Source organism: Nerophis lumbriciformis, linkage group LG01 (genome assembly GCF_033978685.3).
Source record: "Nerophis lumbriciformis linkage group LG01, RoL_Nlum_v2.1, whole genome shotgun sequence".
In the NCBI taxonomy this organism is placed as follows: domain Eukaryota; kingdom Metazoa; phylum Chordata; class Actinopteri; order Syngnathiformes; family Syngnathidae; genus Nerophis; species Nerophis lumbriciformis.
The window spans coordinates 46274657-46299337 of NC_084548.2; the positions used below are offsets into that span (position 1 = coordinate 46274657).

Genomic DNA, 24681 nt, shown 5'->3' on the forward strand with positions numbered 1-24681 from the left:
CTGCCATGCAAGGCACTAACCAGGACTCATCAGGAGCAAGGTTGAAGTGTCTTGCTCAAGGACACAACGGACGTGACTAGGATGGTAGAAGGTGGGGATTGAACCAGTAACCCTCAGATTGCTGGCACGGCCACTCTCCCAACTTCGCCACGCCACATAAGCAACATGCTTTGACGAAGCTAGTAAAGAGAGACACAGACTCCGATGCCACTTCACCTCCACCTAAGGATTTTAACAGAGGCAATGCTAGCCAGGACAACATTGATAGAGCCATTGCAGCGTATGTGCTAGAAGACATGCAGGCTATTTCTACAGTGGAGTCACCCGTTTTCTGGCAGCTAAATAGCATGATACCGGCGTCAAACAACAAATGGCACAGAAAACATGTTCCAAGTACCTGGACAGTGAGTACATAAACATGGAAAGCGAGCTAAAGAAAACACTCCAAACTCTGCCTCTGCTCATCATTGAAGGTACACACTGTCAATTCTCTTATATACTATTTCATTCTAGACTTCTAGAGTGTTTGATTATCACATCACTCTAAATGTATAGACTATAAAGTTCACAAACATAAAGAGGGATGCTAGTGGGCCAGGCCAATCTTTCATTTTCTCTAAACTAAAACTGGGGAAATGTGTAGAGTCTTCTGGGCTTCACTACAGTGTTGATCTCCTGAATACATGATTTTATTTCACAATTCCTTGAGAGAAAAAAAATGCCTGATTAGGCTTTGTGTATGTCATGTGTGCCTTCCTTGGGTGAAGTCAGCTTTACAGCTATGTTGTTATTATGCGGTTTGTTACTTATGTATGTTATGTTGCAGCTATTTCAAATAGTTTTGTCAATTTGTTGTGGCCTGAAATAAATTGTCCCTTTGAAACATATCTTTGTCTCTGTGTGTTGTATGTAGACCACATTGCTTAGCAGAGTTCAGTGATGCAAATGCATGTCAAGTTGATCAACACATTGTATTATTCTCCAGTGCAATAACAGTACTGAAACGAAGGCTAAAAGGGCATTAATGGGAGCCTTAAAAAAAAGGAGAAAAAAATAAGTAACTAAATAGTTACTTTTCACAGTAACGCATTACTTTTTGGTGTAAGTAACTGAGTTAGTAACTGAGTTACTTTTGAAATAAAGTAACTAGTAACTGTAACTAGTTACTGGTTTTCAGTAACTAACCCAACACTGCTAAATGGTAACAGCCAAATAAGTTTTTCAACTTATCGTTTACAAACTTGTCCACATTAATCAATTCATGGTAAACCATGGTGACCTTATCCAAGGAGAGCTTGTCAGAGGTTTTAAGTAGAGTTCATAAGTCTTCGATTTGTGCAAGACACAGCCTCATCCAATGCAAGCTAATACATCGTACTTATTATACTAAGGTCCGATTGGCTAAGATGTATAACAGAATATCGGTATTATGTGATCGGTGTCAACAGTCTCCAGCTAAATTAATACATGTGTTTTGGCTTTGTCCATCCCTGTGCAGCTATTAAGACTGAAATTTTTCATACTTTGTCTTTGGTAATTGGCAAAAAGATTGATCCGACTCTTCTAAGCGGACTATTTGGGATGGTGCCTCTGTCATCTTTTTTAGCAAACTGAAAAAGAGTCTTGTAGCATTCATATACTGGCTCAAATACTCATTGTGTTAAATTGGAAGGCAACAGGGCCTCCTTGCCACACTCGCTGGATTAAAGATGTTCTTTATTTTCTCAAACTGGAGAAGATTAGGCTGACATTGAATGGTTGATCCGTGGAGTTTCGGGACATATGGGTTGGTTTCCTAAAATACGTGAAAGAGACTGATCTCCAGTTTGGCCCCAATTGAAACATGGTTGAATTGTGGTTGATTGATAAGCCTTTTGTTGACTTTTGTGTATTGTTGCACCGGGTTGAGGCCATTCGGAAGTACAGTTGTCTGTGGCTTTGTATCAATGTTTGCTTAAATTTTTTCCACTGAGTATTTTGGGGCGTGGTAGAAAAAGAACATTTGATTTGTAATGTATTGTATTTCTGTTAACCGTATGTCCAAAAATTTCAATAAACAAATGATTAAAAAAGTCTCTTTGTTGTTATAAGTAGAAAACAGCTGCAATTGGGTGTGAGGAGCCGTACCAGATCGACAAGTCTGAGTGGAGTGGAGACACCAACATCTTCTGAGATGTTTCATACGTGGTGAACTAAGGACTTTCAAAATGATTAGAGTCGAGAAAGCTACAGAATGACCGGTTTGTTTGTGATGTTTGTGTTTATTTGTATAATCGCAGTGGACATGGGGTTGTCAAGGCAAGAGTCATGCACAAGCAGAAATTATCCGACCTAAGTTTGACACCCTGGATAATCACTGATAACCAATCTAAGGTCATTTTAGCATACTGTGACTGTATGGCAGGATTGGGAGAATGTTGTTCTCATGTCGCTTCAGTTTAGTTAACAAAACTATGTGGAGGCCACAGTACGGATGAGATAAGTGAGCAGTATCCATTATCAATACAACTGCTATTAAAGTGATTCTACCATGCACATCAACTTAATACAAAGAGGGGTTGTCATTTATTTTAGATTCAGTTTTACTTACAAAATGTTCCTAATTATCTGAAATGAAAGGCAGCATTGGGTTAGTGCTGAGGCCTCACAATAAGAATGTCCTGGGTTTCGATCCCCTGACTTGGGGTCTTTCTGTGTGGAGTTTGCATGTTCTCCCCGTGACTGCATGGGTTCCCTCCGGGTATTCTGACTTCCTCCCACCTCCAAAGACACACACCTGGAGATAGTTTGATTGGCAGAACTAAATTGACCCTAGTGTGTGAATGTTGTCTATCTGTGTTGGCTGACTTGTCCAGGGTGCACTCCGCCTTCCGCCGGAAAATAGATGAATGGATGAAATGATCCAAACAAACAGAGAGTTGTGCATAGCACGTCACACATGATCGGTTGATTGTAGCTATCCGTGGTCGCCACGGTTCACTCTTCTTTTCAGCCTCTTTTCTCTTTTCAGAAATACGCTTAGGAATTCAATAAACACCTATTCAGTGGCCTAGTGGTGAGAGTGTCTGCCCTGAGGTCGGTAAGTTGTGAGTTCAAACCCCGGCCGGGTCATACCAAAGACTATAAAAATGGGACCCATTACCTCCCTGCTTGGCACTCGGCATCAGGGATTGGAATTGGGGGTTGAATCACTGAAAATGATTCCCAGTTATTTTCCTCAAAAGTGTATATTTAGTGTATAAAATGCGCATGTTTTAAATTGTTAATAAAGTAAACCTAATGAAAATCGATCGAAAAGTTGTAGCTTGGTATAAGGTCAACAGCTTGTTTCTTCAACTCACGATCAGAAACAATTTTTTATACTTCAGGAACATGGAAGCAAAATCCACAGCAAAGTTCCTGTTATAAAAGGAGCTGAGTTTTTTTAAAATATAGATTTAAAACTGTGACAATGGATTATATGCATTTCAATCACAAGTGTTAGTTTATAGAACACACTTAGCAGTGGGAAAAAACTCTGTAGATCTCCTTTTTTTAATTGAAATCATGATGATGAAAATATATGACTTTGAATAAGCTGATGTTTTGTTTATATTGTTGTTCTATGTTATAAAATATAAATATGGCCTTAGTCCTTTTAGTTGAATAGCTGTATTTGTGCGACTGGGGGAGATATACGTTTATATGTATTTTTTTTCTCCTTTTCATTCATGGTTTATTTTGTTGATGTATCAATTATTTGTATTTAACACTGAGTTAATTAAATAAGAATAAAATACTTTAACAAGCGTATTACTAAACACTTGTTTACGTTGTGGGAAGGAACCTTCGTCACGTTAGGGAAACCGGAAAAAACTTCAATTTGTGTTACACATAGCGGAAGTCGTGTGCGTGCAGTGTCCACAGCAGTGTCACATTGAAGACAAAATCTTCTCGGTCACCGTAACCTTTTTGGTAAAGTAACCTTATTGTACAGTATGTTACATCATTTGATTCATGGTGTTGATTTGTCGAACACCCTCAATTTCCTGGGTCATTCATTGTGTTATTTTAAAAAAGGCGGCTGCATTGCTACTTACTAGCATTAGCAACACCCATAAGATTCACTCTACACTCCAGATAATATTGCAGATCTAAAGTCAAATGTGAATTATGTTGCTCGACTACGTTAGGCGTTTCACAACGACATGACTGCCATATTTTTTTTCATATTATCCAATTCCTCTATTTTTCAGTGTGACGCTACCAAACGTCACAACTATGTTCAGCTGTGTTCGTTCAATATGCATATTTAATAACACTCCACAGGATCTGGATGTTGGCAGCTCATTCCTGATGACTCCATGCGGATGATCTACAACTATGTTTACTTCAAAACTCCTCCCTCGTCTTCGTCTCCTACACAGGGCAACTTGTAAATATAAACTCATTTATCCTACTTAAACACAGTCTCCTGTTTATTTTACATATGTGGTCATTTCTTTATAACCAGGTGAACTTAAGGCCCGTGGAGACATTCTCACTGACTCTGTGCAGCCAGCAGTGTTGGCGTACAATTCGAGACGGAATGAAAAACCGCGACACTACTCAATGGCTGCTGACAACAGATCTCCGCCTCGATGGGTCCAACTAGAGCCAGAGCTTGAAGACGCGCTTGTGCCACGCAAACTGTCAGTGAGCCCCCTGGAGAGCTGGCTCTCGCTGCGCTACACTCTTCCTTCCCTGCCGGAGTCTCCTCCGCACCAGCGAGAGCATGTGGACCCGCTGGAGGAGAAGGTGCTTCCACCCATGTCCTTTCCCGTCCTTGAGGATGGAGACAGTGGGGTGACTCCTCTCAGATGCAAGAATGTGCTGGAGATCCGACGACGCAAAATTAACCGTCACAAATACAAGAAGCTGCTACAACGTACTAAGTTTCTGAGGAGGAGAGTGCGGGATATCAGAGGGAAGAAAAAGCAAGTATGTGTTGTTTTCATTAAACTTCCAATGTGTTTTTTTGCTATTATGATACAGCTGGGCAGCACAGGGGTTAGTGCATGTGCCTCACAATATGAAGGTCCTGGGTTCGATCCCGAGCCGGGGGTCTTTCTGTGTGGCGTGTGCATGTTCTCCCTGTGACTTTGTGGGTTCCATCCGGGTACTACAGCTTCCTCCCACCTCCAAAGACATGCACCTGGGGATAGGTTGATTGGCAACACTAAATTGGCCCTTGTGTGTGAATCTTGTCTGTCTATCTGTGTTGGCCCTGCGATGAGGTGTCGACTTGTCCAGGGTGTACCCCGCCTACTGCCCGAATGCAGCTGAGATAGGCTCCAGCACCCCCCGCGACCTCGAAAGGGACAAACGGTGCATGTGCCTCACAATATGAAGGTCCTGGGTTCGATCCCTTTCTGTGTGGAGTTTGGATGTTCTGCCCGTGACTGCGTGGGTTCCCTCTGGGTACTCCGGCTTCCTCCAACCTCTCAAAGACATGCACCTGGGGATAGGTTGATTGGCAATTCTAAATTGGTCTTAGTGTGTGAATGTGAGTGTGAATGTTGTCTGTCTATCTGTGTTGGGCCTGCGATGAGGTGGCGACTTGTCCAGGGTGTATCCCGCCTACCACCCGAATGCAGCTGAGATAGGCTCCAGCGACCCCGAAAGGGACAAGCAGTAGAAAATGGATGGATGGATATGATACAGCTTACTGTGACTATTACTTATCAACACATTGTGACATTTGCTTTCTACAGAAGCGTTTTGAGGAGGACCTAAAGAGAATCTGGAGGAGGGCTGGACTGAAGAAGCCTCAAGAAGGATGGCGCTTACCCAACATCTTTATCAATCAATACGGGAACAAAAAAGACTGAAATTCATGCCATATAACATATTTGCACACTGGACAACATTGCGCGCCATGATTTCTGTCCTGCAGTCAATACTCCAGTTGCATTTAGTATGATGTTGCTGCTGTAGTTCCGTGACAATACTGCAGGTGGCAGCATTTAACAGCGCCAAAAACAAAACGGGGAGAAACCGTTATGACCACAATTCCCTCATTAGGCAGTCTAGCCATTTTTAGTCATCTTAAAACAAATAAAAATGTTGGCATATTTGAAAGTCTGTGTGTGTGTGTGTGTGTGTTGATTGTCAAATAAATCACGTTTTTTTTGTGAAGCAACAAACAAACACTTTTAAAATACATTTGAACCGATAATTGTGCTGATGCTTCAGTTTATAGTTTTCCACAGATTTTAAAGAGTTTGTTGTCAGGAACCTTTTTTTCTGTTCAGTTGCAAAGTTGGCCAGTGTTGGATTTCATGGTCTACGGAGGCGGAGCGTCTGCAGGATCCAGACGTGCAAGAGGACGACAACAGAAGAAAGAAGGTACTTGGTTGTGCCATTTGTTCACTTCTGCACTGTTGGACATGCACATAAACATGGCTCTTCTTCCTGGTAAGATACTTTCTAGCTTTTAATTCAACCACTCACCATTTTGTCTGGCTATGATTGCATCGAGGTCTGTTGATTCGCACTATGGAGCAGATGCATTTTAAAGTGTACTATAAACTGTTTTTAATCACCAAACCTGTTCACTTACAGCCTTTTAGGCACATCTTTGTATTCTGCATTTTTATTATTGTCAATCACATTAAAAAATAGCCTTGTCAACACAATCCATGATATATCAATGCCATGCTTATTTATTGTTCAACATTGCAGTTGCTTTTAACCCTCTGGGGGCATTCCATTTTAATTATCTTCAAAGCTAACAGGACATAAATGTTAAGTCTTAAAATCACTTTGGATATATATATATATATATATATATATATATATATATATTAATGTTGACCCTTTTAAATGCATTTTGATCAGATAATGTCACATGTTTAAATGACTAAATAACTAGTCAGTGCAAATGTATACTAATTGAAAAGTGTGGCATTAATAGAAAATAATTAATGCCACATAAATAAAATCTTTTGTGGGGCTGAATTTCACAGATTTGAGGGGGGGAAAAAGTAAAACAAAAAAAACCTGTTTAGCCTTGTGGTAATGTGAAACAATTGCCAGTGTATCGTACACAGGTGAAATAATTGAACTTTGACATTTTCAATTTATCATTAAAAAAAAAAACACAAGTGTAAATCATGTGTAATGGAGTCACATAAAAAATGGCCAGAACAACAACAAATTTACTGTAATTACTAAAACGTCAGCCTTTGTCCCCTGATGGATGTTGAAAAACCAACAAGGGGACAATGGATATGAACTTTAAATAGAACTGCATATTTACCGTAGCATGACTTGTCTCGGCCTGGGGAAATTTTTCAGGGTTAGTATGGGATTTTTTTATTTTTTTTTTGCCAATGTGGTTCTTGTTAACGGTGGTCTGAACAGAGGAGTCAGCACATTCAAGCAAACCCTCATTATAGCTGTGTCACTAATGAGTGTTTCACCTCGAGAGGTGCCTTTTAAAATAACACCTTCAGGGATGTGGGATCAGAATGTGCTGTTTGGATTACTGTAAACACTTTGATTTTCTTTGCCAACATTTCTTCAAAGTTCCAATAAATAAAGCATTTGTAGGCTTTTCTGGAAAATAAAAATATATAAACGATAGGCTAAGAGGGACAAGCAGTAGAAAATGGATAAACGAGGCATGCAGTCATCTTGACACTATTTGAATTACAATGATCATTTCTATTAAGTATACGTAAACTTTCAGACTTGCACAGTCTTATTATTGGATCATAAGGTAAAATGTACCTTTGTTCTCAACTAGCTACTGAACTTTTATAGTGTAGTCCAGACCTGGGCAAATTAAGGCCTGGGGGCCACAAGCGGCCCGTTAAGCTTTTCAATCTGGCCTGCCAGACATTCCCAAATAAATTTTTTTAGAGCTTTAAGATCGAAACTGTGGCTGCCATTATGATTTGCGGTGATGTTTTCAAATAACCGTAAGTCTTGAACTATACAAAGTATTTCAATGGTTGGAATCTGCGCTTTTGCATGATATACTAGTTACTATGGTCATCTAATTAGTTACTATGGTAATCTAATGAGTTACTATGGTCATCTAAGTCACAGCAGCTCAGACGAGGCACCAAGCAGTGTGGGTGGGGAGCGTTTCCACAGAGTGTTTCCAGAGCGGCCAGCCTGAAGTGCTGGTGTCAGGGACTGACGCGGAAGGAGATTTTTACAAGAAAGTTCTAAAGCTTAGTGATGTATAAGATCGTAGGTGGGTTTTTTTTTTACCCTTCGCGTTCATATTTAGCTTTGTTTGTTGCATTTTGCTTGAGTGTAAAATATGTCGATCGAGAGGGGGGTGTGACGTTCGTATGTTGTCAATATTCAGTGTTTCATTGTTCATAGTTAATATTCTAAATCACACATTCTTTATTTTCATGTACCTTCTGGGTGTCTCATTCAGTAAAAAAATTTAAAATGCCATTCTGTTTTTTAAGGTGGTCTGTCATAAAGTTTTTAGCATTCAATCAGACATTATTGTGATGTTTTGTATGAGTGTTCCTAAAAATAGATGTACCCTGACACGTATTTTTCTCTAAATCTGGCCCCACGAGTCAAAATAATTGCCCAGTTCTGGTGTCCCTCGCCACATCGTTTGCAGCTTCACACTCTGAACAGTTTTTTTAAAGCATAGTTTACATATTTATGGACTAAATTAAGCATTGTTGAGCATAGAAATAGCTTAATGAGCTTAACATAGACAGTAGTATTGGCAACTCAATGAGACCAAACCAATCAGAGCATGCTGTTCATTATCATGGCCACTGATTGGCTCCACCTCAGGTAGCATTACTAGATTGGGTAAAAGGAGTGCAAATGGGACTATATATGGGTGTTATTTCATGTCTAGAGGGCTCTGAAATGTAAAAAAAGAACACATTTAGAAGGTAACTATGAAAAATATTTATTTATAATGAATGATTCCTACTTCGCGAAAATTCATTTACCCTGATTAGGCCAAGAACCAGCAATAAACAAGGGTTTACTGTAGATGTTGAGATCTAGATCATAACGTTTGTATTTCAAAATGAAAATAAAACCAAGTCAGAAACTGTATTGTAGATGAAATAATTAAATGCCTTTTTTCGACTAGCAATATGCAACCCAGCCAGACTTTTAAGTTCCAACCCATTAGTTGAGATGTAGGAAAAAAGGTTTGCTACATAAAAACAAATCCTATAAATCCTGACTGTCTCTACCTGAAAACATCTATGTTGACCCTTCACCTGTACATACCGCATTGCCAAATCTCCAACTGCCCAGGTTTATTCTCAATCTTGATGTGGCTGAGTAAATGTGTGACACAACCATGGCATGCATGAATCACACACATTTTGCAGAGCAGAGGCATTCTTCTATATTTGACTCACACGTCTCCTATCACCACAATGGGGCTGATGTTTACCCGATTTCTGCAGTTCCAGATTGTCGCAGTGAAAACAAACATGTTATGATTCATTTGGCAAATGTTTCTTATTAATGATTATCACATTGTCTTTACTGTGTTAAGGCAGACTTGTGAGTTCCACCTTGGGTGGGTCTGTAGGAATTGAAGGGCAAATTAGAGAGGGCTGGGATGCTTTGTTTAAACTTCTTCTGCAGGAAAGTTTCTGCTCCTTCGTTAAAAAATAAAACCACAGTTTTCCAGCATGACGTTTCTTCTGTGCTGCCAGGGCCTGTGCTGAAGTGTTATTATCCTGCATGCTTCTAAAACCACTGCATGCTTTGCTGCTTAACATTAAAGAAAAGTGAAATATCAACTTTAACATGTTTTCATGTGGTTCCTCTGTAGTCTTTAAATCGAGGCCAAACTCACAAACAAGTTCATTACAGTACAATGTCATTGTTTGCAATATTGGCTTTAGGTCAGAGGTCTTCAACAGGGGGTTGGTTATGGCATTGTGACATTTTTGATTGAGTAGACTGTTAAAAAAATATAATTCCCGTATTCTAGTTTAGAAATGGCAGTGAATATGAACATGAATAGTTATGTTATCATGTTAGAATTTAAGGCGGCTAGCGATTAGGGCTTTAGTTGGCATCTTGCGATAACGACCCGAGTTGCCATTGACCAATTAGCACTAGCTGGCCTAGTTGTCAGCCAGCTATCAGCCGCACTTTACTGTATTATTTGAATATCTTATCGCACAATAGTAAGGTACTGTTAGGACTATTTTCATTTAAAACACAGTTGTATACAGGATACACACTATAAGTAGGGGTCGGTCCCCACTCTGTCTCTTTGTCATTTTGGGGTGTGTTTGGCCAGAAAATCATTGAAGACCACTGCTTTAGGTTTTAATGCTACATGAAAATATTGACTGTACCTATGCTTGTTTTTCTAGACAGACTTATTTCCTGCTCTTTAATATAATGTACACAACTAAATCCTCTTTTATGAATATCAAACTCAAGGATAGCTTTTTTTGTTTGTTTTTACGGTACAGCGATAAAAAAGACTCTGCACATTCAGTACATTCAAATGTACCGTTGACAGAACAAAGATTAAGGTGTGGCTTTCACCTCTTGGCAGATAGAGGTAATAAAACACACCGCCTCCAGATGACAGCAGCCATTAGGGCTACAGTCAACTTCTTCATCCCCTCAGGATCACAGCACTGCGACAAGCCAAGAGCAGCCAGAATGAATACAGCTTTTGTGTGCATCCCTGCCAGCCGTCTCAGTAAACACAAGGGAAAATAGCAATGTGGGAAAATGCACTTTTATAGTAAACAGTGTGTGCAACAGGAAGGCATCATAAATAGAAAAATATATTTGAAGAGAGTTATTGACGTCATGTTTTACTGAGTGGAACTTTTTTTGTATCCAAATCAAACAAGGGGATTGAATCATAAATGTGATTTTTGTTAACTTGTTGATGTGTGTAGAATATGGAGCAAACCTATGCTAAAACTAACTTATGCAGCCCTCATCAGTCTTTTTTTTGGTCTGTTTCAGTTCTTGCTGTGTTCTTCCTGCCAGGAGGTAAAGCAAATATTTGACAGACAGTGCATGTTCGTAATTATTGGTGCCTTCTGAGTCCATGTGTTTGTTTATTGCACCAGCATGGGGTCAGAGCAGCGGCAGCAACAACAGACTGGGTGTGGTGGTTGAAGCCAAGAACATCACGCTCCCTGCAGGAAGTAAGGCCGTGCTCCCTTGTCACAGCCCTCGCATGGTTTGGATCCGCGACAGACTGAAGGACCGTCAGAGGGTGGTGCACTGGGACTTGATGCACTATACTCCTAAATACTCAGTAGAACGAGTCCTGGATATGTCCCCTGGAGCCCGACTTAGGGTCTACAACAACTTCAACAAGGGCCGTGTTTCCATTCCAGAATCTGCATTCAAAGATGGCAACTTCTCCCTCGTCATCAACAGTAAGACATCACTCGTCTCACTGTTAGCATCCGTGTTGTAAGGCTTATGTCAGGGGCGTCAAACTCAGGGCCGGAATTTGGATTTCAGAGGTGACACAATTGGGTACAGGTGGAGTGGCTTGAAGGATTCCATCCATACTTTTTTTCTCTCTTTTTTATTTGATTTCAATACTATTTGACTAAATCTAAATTTATTTCGATGCATATTTTGGATTATTAGGAATACATGATAAACAAACTATTTTAGTGCAAAATAACAATAAAGAAAACAACTAGCGTAAAGGTTTTTTTGACAGACGGGAGTTAAATCTACGTACTCATGCTCTACACTTTATGATTGCGCAGTCTAACCACCAGTTCTAATTTGAAAATTGCTGCCAGCTGTGATTAAATTTCATATAAAGTCAGTTTCTCAACTGTGTCTCACGTGTCGAGGGTGGCGCGTAGAGTAAAGAAAGACCCTCTCGTTGAACGGTCCACCCCTGTAACCTGCTCTCTTCATGGTCCGATATAATCTTCTGAAAACTACATTCGTAATATTACAAAAACTGGTTTCAAACATTGGTGATCTTACTCACCAGTTTTAACAACAACACCGCAACCGTTTTTCAATCACCTTTATCACTCTCTTGTGAAGGATTGCGGCTTGCTCTTATCTCACATCTGACTGCTGATTGGTCAGCTGCCGCATGCTGTCAATTAGTGTCATGTTGGCAAGAAGGTAGCCCCAGAAAGCCAATCAATGAGCTTTTGGGCGGTTTGAAGGGACACGCTTGTGTCTGAGCGACGGTTTTCCACCTGGCACAAGTGTGTGATTTGTCTCCAATGAATAGCGTTACATTATTTTTGGACATTAAAAAAGTGCAGGGGACAAAACTGCCTTTGGAAAAAGTGCAGGGTACATGCGCCCCAGAAATTATGTCCATGGTCAAATTTATCACATCACAGTTACGGCTGCCCTCAGAGGGCTGCTAGTAAACCATAAACATTTATGACACAATTGCCTATTATCATTGTTTACCAATGGTCTTTTGAACAAAACAAAGGGCTTTTGAATAGATAGTAGTAAAGTTCATGTACTGTATAATTTATTTCCAATAGGGTTTCACTGACAAAACAATTACTGGAATAGTTTGTTGCATTTTATGAGTTAATAAGAACTGTTGCAGCTTGCAGTAAAAATGTTTTCTTTTAAAATTGATATACCTTTAGCAGGAAAGATGAAGTGCCTTGTTGACAAACAATATTTCCAGGCTTTCGCGGGCCACATAAAATGATGTGGCGGGCCTAATGTGGCTGACGGGCCTTGAGTTTGACACTTGTGGCTTATGTTCAGAATCACAAGGACGCCAACGTGTTATTCTCAGGACTGACACATAAAGTAGACCACTGTGCTGCCGTGTCATCACTTTATGTCTGATATTTATATCTGTTCCAGATGTGATACAAAGTGACAGAGGAGTTTACACGTGTAATCTGCACCATCATTACTGCCAAGTTCAACAGTCGGTTCAGATCCAGCTCAACGTGACTAAGTTAGGTGAGACTTGTCTTCTTCCACTAGTTGTAATATAACTTTAAACAACAACTCCTTCTTTGTAGCTCACAAAGAGAAGCGCTACTGGGATGGAGAGAAAACCATTTTCGTGGTTTTGATGGGCACATCTGTGGTGTTACCATGCGTCAACCGCCGGCCCCTATGGAGAGATGGTGTCCAGGAGGACCAACAGCAGGTGGCCCACTGGGACTTCCAGTCGCCAGGTGTGCGTCCCGATAGGGCTAACCGCCTGGTGGACCTCTACGCTTCTGGAGAGCGGCGGGATTACGGGCCGCTCTTCGCTGAGAAGATGAGCGTGGCTGAAGATGCCTTCACAGTCGGAGACTTTTCCCTGTCAATTTCCAACTTAAATCCAGTGGATAAAGGCCTGTACTCCTGCAACCTGCATCACCACTACTGCGGCCTGCATGAGAGACGCATTTTTAGACTCTCTGTGGGACCTTCACTTCCATCAGTGCCCACCACGACACAAACAACCTTCCACAATGATGACCCTGAACCAAGTAAGCAAAATGAAACTTAGGTTTTTTTGCCCTGACACAAGGAATGCTAAATTCTCTCCAGGGAGAGTACAGCTGCACTTGCAATTGCAGTTAAATAAGGTCTCGCCTTAAGCCAATTTATTTCAGGAAAAAAAGCTTGTGGAAACTCAGTTTTCAGTGAATATCTTAAAAAAAAAAAAAAAGAGCTCACTTTCCTTGCTGACTTTTTTTATCCAGCTGGAGACATTTGAGCAGCACTAAGCTGAGAAGTAGGCGCCAGTAATGTCGGGAGTGGAGGTTCATATCTCGGAAAAGATTGCATTTGACCCAATTTCCCAAACATTCCAAGCACATGTGGGGACTTGTCTGTTTCTTGCATTTAATTTGTTATCTGCCTCCCGGACCTTGGCTATTTTCTCAGCTGATGTGTATCAGCCTTGGGTGGAGGTGTGTTTACCAGCAGTCAGCGGAAGTTTGTCACATCTGTTCCACATCTGGACTAGCTGTGTCATGTAAGGGGTGGGGGAGGTAGTTTTGCAGACTGTAGATCCTCCTCACCCTTTAAAGAAACATTCAACTATTTATGGCCTGTTAGCTTATGAGGTTTAATGTTGTTCTTTCCTGCTGCTTTTAAATACACATTAGATTCAGTCTTGTTTCATGTGTTTGTACAGAAATCATCCGAGAGCGCCGCCTTTTAGCACATTCATGACTATGACATAAATGAATAGAATCCTGCAGTTAATCAGCGAACTGTCAGAAATAAATTAAGACTTTTCTCTTTCGCATCATTGACTTGCAAATGATGCTTCTCTCCCTCTGGAAAAAAAAAACACATGGTGGTTTTGGAGGAGCATATGTGAAATATCTGTTAACACATACACACATGTCCTAGCTGTCACGATTATGGAAATATCCTACTGCAAAATTGTTCTCAGGAGACTAAGACCTTGGACAATGGAAGTTTTCAGTTTCATATATTACATAAATGAATCAGTGACAGGGGATAATTACTTGTCAAGATACCACATGGGAGGAAGTTTTTCCCCCTTGAGGGGTTCCTCATTTTATTTGTAAAGGTAACATTTTTCATGTTTACTAGTTTTGTAATTTTTCAATAGCAGAGGTGTCCAAACCTTTGCCACGGAGGGCCGCACACTGAAAACTCAAAGGATGCAGGACCAATGATGATTTTCATGATTTTTAAAGACAATATAATATGGAGATTATACAGCCTGTATCTCAACTTTGTTTTTTATTAGGGGTGCATGATAAATATCAGATAGATAATTATAACATCATACCAATACATCTGATAACTTAAAAAAAAAACCTCCAATGATGAAGTTTACCTGTATTGTGCTGTAGGTGTGTAAGAGTGAGCAAATCAAGCGCTCCTTTTCTAGTGTTGTAAACTTCCCCTGTGTGCACCATAAACAAATGTGGCATTGATCATGTGAAACTTCTTCACTGTTTCAGCAGAATACATTTTTGTGTAATATTTGCACTAAATGTTCTGCAAAGATTTTGTGAGAAGGGGAAAAACATTGTGCCTCAACACATCAAACCTTATCAGCCCCCTCAAAAGCCATCATTGCTACGAAGGTGTTTTGAAAGCCTACAAAGATGCCTGCTGCTAAAGAAGTTGCCTCAAAGCCAGCTGCTAATAAATGTGTGCAGAAATTAGATACATGTACATTTAGAAAATAATAAATAATTATTAGCTTGAAAAAATTTATAATTGTGCATTTCTAGTTTTTAGCATATACATTTTAACTTTTATTTGTTACTTAATTTACACCTATTTTTTTTTGTATTCCACTTTTTATGTGTTTCGTGGTAAAAGTATTTTTCAAAAGTTCAGCGGGCGGTTAGAAAACTTGCTGAGAGCCATTCCCCGGGCCGCACTTTGTACGCGTCTGGTCAATTGCAAAGCCAGAATTGTTAGGAACTGGTCAAGGGGGTGACCCCGGGATGCAGAGACGAGAGGCAAGTTTGAATAACAAAAAGGGAATACATTTAATGAGTCCAAAAAGTGTAACAAAAAGCGATGGGGCAAAAGTGCACACTAGTGATGGGTCCGGCAACACCGATGCATCGGCGCATGCGTCGAGCTCATAGAGCGAAACCCTGTGTCGGTGCGCGTACCGCTTTTAGAAAGTCACGTGACCGATCATGAGCTGTTTTGGTCACGTGACCGATACGCGAACTGTGTCGCACTGACGCCTCCTCTGTGCCCTGTGAAAGGGTCTTTTCTACAGCCGGAGAAATAATAACTAAGAAGAGAAAGCGTCTAAAATTGAATACGTTGGAAAAACTGTTTTTAAAAAAAAAAAAAAAATGTGTAAAAAAAAAAAAAAATTCCAGGTCCACAAGCATCCTCATTCACAACACGTTCTCTTAGATTTCCATGTTATGATACAAGTTCACATTATTTATTGACTGTATCTAAAAAAGACAAAAAATATATTTTTATTTAAATGAAGTTATGAAATAATCCTAAATGAAATACAATGACTTGGTTTATATTATTGTATATACTAGGTCAGTGGTTCTCAACCTTTTTTCAGCAATGTACCCCCTGTGAATTTTTTTTAAATTCTAGTACCCCCTAATCAGAGCAAAGCATTTTTGTTTGGAAAAAAAAAAAGATAAAGAAGTAAAATACAGCACTATGTCATCAGTTTCTGATTTATTAAATTGTATAACAGTGCAAACATATTGCTCATTTGTAGTGGTCTTTCTTGAACTATTTGGAAAAAAAGATATAAAAATAACTAAAAACTTGTTGAAAAATAAACAAGTGATTCAATTATAAATAAAGATTTCTACACATAGAAGTAATCATCAACTTAAAGTGCCCTCTTTGGGGATTGTATTAGAGCTCCATCTGGATTCATGAACTTAATTCTAAACATTTCTTCACAAAAAAAAAAATCTTTAACATCAATATTTATGGAACATGTCCACAAACAATCTAGCTGTCAACACTGAATATTGCATTGTTGCATTTCTTTTCACAGTTCTTTTTGACAGACATTTTAGTGACAAACCTGAGCTTGTGCTTCACTGAGTTTATGAACTTACATTCATATTTTGTTTAAGTATTATTCAATAAATATATTTATAAATGATTTTTGAATTGTTGCTATTTTTAGAATATTTAAAAAAAATCTCACGTACCCCTTGGCATACCTTCAAGTACCCCCAGGGGTACGCGTACCCCCATTTGAGAACCACTGTACTAGGTCATAAAATCAGTGTCAGTTGAGTCGGTCCATAGGTTGCCTGTAGGGATTTTTATTGTCCAGCAGATGTCAGTATTTAGTGACACAGTATCGACACAGTATCAATACAGTTTTGCAATGTGTTGAAACGCTTCATGACGCCTCATCAACCCATCACTACAACATACCAGGACTGACGAGGCGAAGCAGGCACGTGCACGTGGAAGGTGCAGGATAAATTAACCGACAAGAGCCAGCTGTGGGAGGTGAGCTTAAATAGTCCTCGGTGGAAATAGGTTGCAGGTGTGCCTTAGTGTCCGCCCCTCGCTGGAGACTAATGAGCTGCGGAAACACATCACAACACAAGAGAAGGCAGGGAAATAAAAACACAACAAGAATCATATTAATGATTTAACTAGGCCACCTACTCAGTGGCCTAGTGGTTAGAGTGTCCGCCCTGAGATCGGTAGGTTGTGAGTTCAAACCTCGGCCGAGTCATACTAAAGACTATAAAAATGGGACCCATTACCTCCCTGCTTGACACTCAGCATCAAGGGTTGGAATTGGGGTTAAATCACCAAAAATTATTCCCGGGCATGGCCACCGCTGCTGCTCACTGCTCCCCTCACCTCACAGGGGGTGATCATGGGTGACGAATCAAATGCAGAGAATATCTTCGCCACACCTTGTGTGTGTGTGACAATCATTGGTACTTTAACTTTACACAGAATGACTAAAATAACTGGGGTTAAATGGAGGGCCATGGTCCCAATTTTCAGTGTCAAAGTTTGCGAGGTCTTTTATTATTTTCCCCCATGATGATGTAATGGTATACACCAAGGGTGTCAAACGTACGGCCCACAGGCCCGCGGGAATAGTTAAAAATGAGCCGAAATTTTTAAATGAAAGAAACCGCTGTTTTCAATGTGTCCACTAGATGTCGCAATAGCAATTCTTTGTGTCTTTGTAGATGATGCTACAAAAAAATAAACCACTTGATGTTACTGCACCAGTCGAGGAAAATGAGCAAACAACATAAATTACATCCTGTAATTTGAGTTTGATATCATTTTGTTATCTTGATGGATTGAAAATTAACACCAATGAGTTGACTGATGAACATCATCACATAATTTATTCAGAAAATATAAATAACGACATATAAAGATAGGATACTATTAAAAGCAATATGTAAGTGTAAAAAAAAAAGCCAACAACATTATGATTTGTACATTTTCAAAATGTGCTTGTTGTATTTTTAAACAAAGAAAACAATCTGAAGTTGTTTTTATTTTTAAGTTATCGTGCCGTGATTTTACCAGTCCGGCCCACATGGAAGTAGATTTTCTCTGTGTGGCCCCCCATCTAAAATAAGTTTGACTACCCTGGTATGCACTGGGCCTGGTTACATGCACATTTCCAAACGTTTTTGGTCCCCTGCTGTTCAGTTTTCCCTCGGGAAAAAGGTTTGCACTGCACATGTAAACGCTGGAAATCAACCGTTCCGGGCCCCAACCTATGTGCGGATAAACTGTTTTGGACTGCTGGGGTACGCCTGTCCACAACCGTTTAATCACGCATGTATGCACCCGAGGCATTTTTACTCTGACATCGGACGGAACGTCATTACGTTTACGGTGTTACGTCGAGTGACACTTCAAAAGCTTGGTGGGAGAGACATGAGAACAAGGAAGGAGAAATACAAACAAACAGCATGACGAGCAAAGGTCAGCATTACTGGTGTGACGAGGAGACTACGGTCTGCCTTAACATGATGGCGCGTATGGATGGAAGAAGGCACATTGAACGGTGACATTTATTAAAAAGTGTGTGAAGACTTGCGCGATGCTGGCTATGTTCGGACAACCGAGCAGGTTAAGTATCGTTGGAAGACGCTCAAAACGTCATACTATAAGGCTACAAAACAGAACAACACCAGAAGCTGGAATCCTGCCAGTTTTGTCCATTACGACCTAATGGATGAATTATTGGAGAATAGACTGCTGACCTTGGCAGCAGAGGTGTCAAGTAGAGTGTCGGCTTCGACCCCTACTTCACATGTAAACGGCATACGCTAGTTCTCGCGGCGCATGTAAACACCGTAAACATAACAATTGGAAAACTGACCTCCGAGGGAAAACTGAACAGCAGGGGACCAAAAACGTTTGGAAATGCCCATGTAACCGCAGTCACTGATTCAATTCCTGGCCAGAGTCCTTTGAATTTAAAGGCTATTTGAGCCAACATGTTTGAGGTGGCTGAGGACAAGGGTCATATAGGTCAAAAGTGTTTTATTTCGTCTGTTCAACTTGGTCCGCATTGCCGGCAGTAAGTCGGACACGTTTCCAGTGAGGGTTGGACTCCGCCAAGGCTGCCCTTTGTCACCGATTCTGTTCATAACTTTTATGGACAGAATTTCTAGGCGCAGTCAAGGCGTTGAGGGGATCTGGTTTGGTGGCTGCAGGATTAGGTCTCTGCTTTTTGCAGATGATGTGGTCCTGATGGCTTCATCTGGCCAGGATCTTCAGCTCTCACTGGATCGGTTCGCAGCTGAGTGTGAAGCGACTGGGATGAGAATCAGCACCTCCAAGTCCGAGTCCATGGTTCTCGCCCAGAAAAGGGTGGAGTGCCATCTCCGGGTTGGGGAGGAGATCTTGCCCCAAGTGGAGGAGTTCAAGTACCTCGGAGTCTTGTTCACGAGTGAGGGAAGAGTGGATCGTGAGATCGACAGGCGGATCCATGCAGCGTCTTCAGTAATGCGGACGCTGTATCGATCCGTTGTGGTGAAGAAGGAGCTGAGCCGGAAGGCAAAGCTCTCAATTTACCGGTCGATCTACGTTCCCATCCTCACCTATGGTCATGAGCTTTGGGTTATGACCGAAAGGACAAGATCACGGGTACAAGCGGCCGAAATGAGTTTCCTCCGCCGGGTGGCGGGTCTCTCCCTTAGAGATAGGGTGAGAAGCTCTGCCATCTGGGGGGAGCTCAAAGTAAAGCCGCTGCTCCTCCACATCGAGAGGAGCCAGATGAGGTGGTTCGGGCATCGGGTCAGGATGCCACCCGAACGCCTCCCTAGGGAGGTGTTTAGGGCACGTCCGACACCTTGGGAAGACTATGTCTCCCGGCTGGCCTGGGAACGCCTCGGGGTCCCACAGGAAGAGCGGGACGAAGTGGCTGGGGTGAGGGAAGTCTGGGCTTCCCTGCTTAGGCTGCTGCCCCCGTGACCCGACCTCGGATAAGCGGAAGAAGATGGATGGATGGATGGATGGAACTTTAAACATTTACTGATTGTAATTCTAATGTTAATTCTTTGTCCGTGCCCTGTCCGGTACATTATTCCCACAACAATCTATCAAAGTGTTTACCCACCTAAAGTAACTGGAAATATGAATTGGAAATATAGAAGTAAAAAAAAAAAGCTGACAGACCACATGAGAGCATTTCCACCTCTGTGCAATTTTTCTCTCTTCTACAGTCAGACTGTGTTTTTCTGAATTACAGCTGCATGACATCAGGTCTGGAAGTCATTACTGGCAACAGGCATTGTTTTTGACATTTGACTCGCTGCTCGTTCTGCTTGCTCAAGCCTTGAAGCAATAATAAAATGTGTTGTGCTCTTATTCATATATTGCCCAATATTGAAATGCAGTAGCTTAAAATCATTAATTGTCTTTAATTTGGTAAATCCCAGTGTTTATTCCCTTAGGGTTAGCAAAGTTTGAACATTTCCATGTTTTTCCACAGGGATTGAAGAGGTGGAGAGTCCTCATGTAGTGAACGTCATCCTCCCTGAGCACCGAAGCTATTTTGTGCAGCATTTGGGTTATTTTCTGGCAACCTTCCTGCTCCTGGCCTTCATCCTTGTCGCAATTGTCGTGGTAACCCGACGGCGCAAAAAGAGAGGTGTTGTATTTATTATAGATACAGGACTACCTCAACTTATGAGTTTAATTGGTTTACTTGAAAAACTTTGTATCTCAAATCAGCATCTCCCATTGAAATTAATTGGAAAAAAATAAAAACAGCATATTTTAACATGTACCATGCCTTTTAGATAACATATATTGTATAAAAACAATACAATAGAATGTACTACAAACAACTACAGTAGTTTTATGAAATAATGTACAGCATTTACCTAAGACAGGGGTCAGCAACCCAAAATGTAGAAAGAGCCATATTGGACCAAAAATACAAAAATAAAACTCTGTCTGGAGCCACAAAAAACGAAAGCCTTATATAAGTGTTATAATGAAGGCAACACATAATGTAAGCGTCTACATTAGCTATATTAGCCTACTATCAAAATGACTATGTGTTGCAGGCTGACGCAAATCTTTGTTGACAGAAATTTAATATTTATTCTACACATTTTTACAACAATGGAAAACATTAATAAAACTTCTCAGAGGGTGAGATAACTCCTGGAAATGACTGACTTAGCATGGCCAAAAGTGTGGACGTGTGTGTCCAAGTTAAAGGAAACTGCAGGCTGTCTTCCTCTAGTGGATTTAGCACTCTACACAAGTCAATAACATCAACAAAGCTCACCTGTATGCATTCACGCACAGTATAAAACGTTTGGTGGACAAAATGAGACAAAGCCGGAGTGGCATAAAACACGTCTTTCTGTGGCAGCATCGGAGAAAGTTGTACATGTAAACAAACTACGGTGAGTTCAAGGACCGCCAAAATAAGTAAGACAAAACGGCGCTCGCCAAAATACTCCCATCAGTGAAGCATGTTTAATATAAACAGTAGGATTTCTAACATTTAGGTGTCATGTTTGTCCTCCTACAGAAACCATATTAAAACAAAAAAAAATGTTTTTCTTCATATTTTTATATTTTCATACATTTTTGAAAAAGCTCCAGGGAGCCAATAGGGTAGCACTAAAGAGCCGCATGTGGCTCGAGAGCCGCAGGTTGCAGACCCCCGACCTAAGAGAATGGACTTCTGTAGCTTCTTCCAGCTGCTTCTCCGTCAAACACACCATCAGCAGCTTTTCTATATTTTCATGGCTAAATGTCCGCTATTTAGATATTATTTTTACATCCTTAGCTGGTGTTGGACTTATTCTGCTTCAGTACGGTGGAGACTAGCAGTCATACACTCGAACTGCTTCGCCAAATTGGCGACATGTTCTGTCATGGTTTGATGATTCGTTTCTTTAATTTAATGAATATCATTCACTTTTGCTTCTCAGCACTGCCCTTCACACTCACTTCCTTACTTACCATGCTTGGAAAACAAAATTATCTGGACCTCTAGTTATAAGCTAATAATAGCGACTCAGACCAAAAATTTTTTAACTCAATTTTTCTCTTGCATCATAAAGCATAACAGTTAGCCAAAAGACAGCTCTTATCTCAAAACACTCTTAAGTAGAGGTACCACTGTACTAGTATATAGTAGAACATTCAGTGTATTCATATATTCAACTGTTCTTTTGCAGCCCTGGCATATGACCCGCGGAGATATGACGAGTAAGACATTAAAACTCTACAGAAAATGTCTGCAGATTACATCCAATTGTAAACAAAATGTTATTTTCTGCGCAGGGGAAATGTCATAAATGAAGGTGAAAGCTCATTAAATTGCACTGAGCTGAAGACCCGCAACCAAGAACCACTGATTTCAGGTACAGCGCATTCTCTTTGTCACAAACCAGTTTAGAAATAAAACTGCTCCTCCTCCTACACACACACACGCACGCACGCACGCACACACACACACACACACACACACACACACACACACACACACACACACACACACACACACACACACACACACACACACACACTCTTGACTTCTTTCTGTGTGCTGCACAGATTACAAAAACAACCTCCTGAAAGAGAGAGACATGAGCAAAGACTGCAACATGGGTGAGCTGCAACATAACACAAAGCAGGCACACCTTCACAACCACAGCAAATAAACATTTTAACATTCCTCTTCTAACCCTTTTGCAGACTTTGATGGGAAGATGTGGAAGTGAGACACTTTAGAGAAGCTGCTGGCAGGACCAGAGCAAACATCACGAGAGAAGGGCTAAAAAGGGAAAACAAAGAGGACAGGAGGAAGGCTCCCTCTGCTGAAACTCTTAAGGCACAAAGCTGTTTCGCCTTCATTTTTATACTTTATAACTTGCATTCTTTTCTTATTAGTTATGAAAATACTATTTGCCTTAATTAGATTTTTTTTTTTAGTTTATGTTGAATATCAGGTATCAATCTTTTTATTAAGCGTAACACACATTTCATTTTCCAGCATGATTTAGCTGCAATGTGCATGCAGGCAGAGAAGCTCACAGCTCAGTTGTTTTTGTTGTTGCACAAATTCTGCTGTATCGTATTTCGTAAAAGATATGTCACCGTGATTTACATGTTCATTTACTGTATGGGGGAGAGAATATCTGGTGTTGTCACAGTTTTTGATGGTACTTTATTGCCACTTTTTTGAGGATATTTATTTCCTGCAAAAGACATTCATAGTTGTGTAGACCATGTTTATACAAAATGTATGAGTTAAAAATATAAATAAAGCCTCAGATGAAAATATTCCCGTAAGTAATGTTAACCTTTTGTTTGTACCAAGTCATCTATTCACTGCATGAGCTTTAGTTACAAAATATTTTGCTGCACAGTTACATAGATGTTGTATCTTGATTGGATTACTGCACTAGAAAATTGGTGTCCTACTTTTTTGCTCTCTTGCACACTGACACTGTTGCCCTTCTGTTGCTTTGTTCTTTAATTAAAACTCTCGTAAAGACTCATCAGAGTTGCATTTTTTAAATAACATTTTTAAAATAATAATTATTGAACTTTTAAATTGTTCATCAAATGAGACCTCCATGAAGAATTAAAAACAAAGGACCCAGATTTCCCTCGCCCGGACGCGGGTCACCGTGGCCCCCCTCTGGAGCCAGGCCCGGAGGTGGGGCACGATGGCGAGCGCCTGGTGGCCGGGCCTGTCCCCATGGGGCCCGGCCGGGCACAGCCCGAAGAGGCAACGTGGGCCCCCCCTCCAATGGGCTCACCACCCATAGCAGGGGCCATAGAGGTCGGGTGAAATGTGAGCTGGGCGGCAGCCGAAGGAAGGCAGGGCACTTGGCAGTCCGATCCTCGGCTACAGAAGCTAACTCTTGGGACGTGGAACGTCACCTCGCTGGGGGGGAAGGAGCCTGAGCTAGTGCGCGAGGCGGAGAAGTTACGGCTAGATACAGTCGAACTCACTTCGGCGCACAGCAAGGGCTCTGGAACCATTCTCTCGAGAGGGGCTGGACTCTCTTCCACTCTGGCGTTGCCGGCAGTGAGAGGCGACGGGCTGGGGTGGCAATTCTTATTGCCCCCCGGCTCAGAGCCTGCACGTTGGAGTTCAACCCAGTGGACGAGAGGGTAGCTCCCCTCCGCCTTCGGGTGGGGGCACGGGTCCTGACTGTGGTTTGCGCTTACGCGCCAAACAGCAGCTCATCGTACCCACCCTTTTTGGATTCACTCGAGGGAGTACTTAAGAGTGCTCCCCTGGGTGATTCCCTCGTTCTACTGGGGGACTTTAACGCTCATGTTGGCAACGACAGTGAAACCTGGAGAGGCGTGATTGGGAAGAATGGCTGCCCAGATCTGAACCCGAGTGGTGTTTTGTTATTTGACTTTTGTGCCCGTCACAGATTGTCCATAACGAACACCATGTTCAAACATAAGGGTGTCCATATGTGCACTTTGCACCAAAACACCCTAGTGTTACTGAAGATGCCACCCGAACGCCTCCCTAAGGAGGTGTTTAGGGCACGTCCGACCGGTAGGAGGCCACGGGGAAGACCCAGGACACGTTGGGGAAGACTATGTCTCCCGGCTGGCCTGGGAACGCCTCGGGATCCCCCGGGAAGAGCTGGACGAAGTGGCTGGGGAGAGGGAAGTCTGGGCTTCCCTGCTTAGGCTGCTGCCCCCGCGACCCGTCCTCGGATAAGCGGAAGAAGATGGATGGATGGATGAAATTTTTCATCAAGTGAGTTG

The 24681-nt window shown here is 41.3% G+C and overlaps 2 protein-coding genes across 3 annotated transcripts; both read left to right on the top strand.

The window, feature by feature from the left end:
* The first annotated feature begins 3819 nt into the window (after window positions 1-3819).
* On the top strand, window positions 3820-6099 carry aurkaip1 (aurora kinase A interacting protein 1). Its single transcript, XM_061984583.1, has 4 exons — window positions 3820-3954; window positions 4309-4414; window positions 4493-4959; window positions 5733-6099. The coding sequence occupies exons 2-4, from the start codon at window positions 4363-4365 to the stop codon at window positions 5847-5849; spliced, it is 636 nt and encodes a 211-aa protein (XP_061840567.1). The 5' UTR covers window positions 3820-3954; window positions 4309-4362; the 3' UTR covers window positions 5850-6099.
* A 64-nt stretch (window positions 6100-6163) lies between these two features.
* On the top strand, window positions 6164-23435 carry LOC133622030 (matrix remodeling-associated protein 8-like). 2 transcript variants are annotated; one of them, XM_061984561.1, is made up of 10 exons: window positions 6164-6435; window positions 10972-10998; window positions 11079-11393; window positions 12832-12933; window positions 12996-13454; window positions 20405-20563; window positions 22116-22146; window positions 22222-22301; window positions 22495-22548; window positions 22636-23435. In XM_061984561.1, the coding sequence occupies exons 1-10, from the start codon at window positions 6300-6302 to the stop codon at window positions 22659-22661; spliced, it is 1389 nt and encodes a 462-aa protein (XP_061840545.1). In that variant the 5' UTR covers window positions 6164-6299; the 3' UTR covers window positions 22662-23435. The 2 variants fall into 2 exon arrangements, with proteins under 2 accessions (XP_061840545.1, XP_061840554.1); XM_061984570.1 differs by having other exon boundaries at window positions 6164-6366.
* The last annotated feature ends 1246 nt before the right edge of the window (window positions 23436-24681 follow it).

Excerpts from the sequence above, each read along its gene's own strand:
- aurkaip1 (XM_061984583.1), top strand. The coding sequence starts at position 4,363 with ATGTTTACTTCAAAACTCCTCCCTCGTCTTCGTCTCCTACACAGGGCA. Across the intron at positions 4,415-4,492 it reads TCTCCTACACAGGGCAACTT|GTGAACTTAAGGCCCGTGGA; the intron begins GTAAATATAAAC and ends CTTTATAACCAG. Across the intron at positions 4,960-5,732 it reads TCAGAGGGAAGAAAAAGCAA|AAGCGTTTTGAGGAGGACCT; the intron begins GTATGTGTTGTT and ends TGCTTTCTACAG.
- LOC133622030 (XM_061984561.1), top strand. The coding sequence starts at position 6,300 with ATGGTCTACGGAGGCGGAGCGTCTGCAGGATCCAGACGTGCAAGAGGA. Across the intron at positions 6,436-10,971 it reads AAACATGGCTCTTCTTCCTG|TTCTTGCTGTGTTCTTCCTG; the intron begins GTAAGATACTTT and ends GGTCTGTTTCAG. Across the intron at positions 22,147-22,221 it reads GACCCGCGGAGATATGACGA|GGGAAATGTCATAAATGAAG; the intron begins GTAAGACATTAA and ends TTTTCTGCGCAG.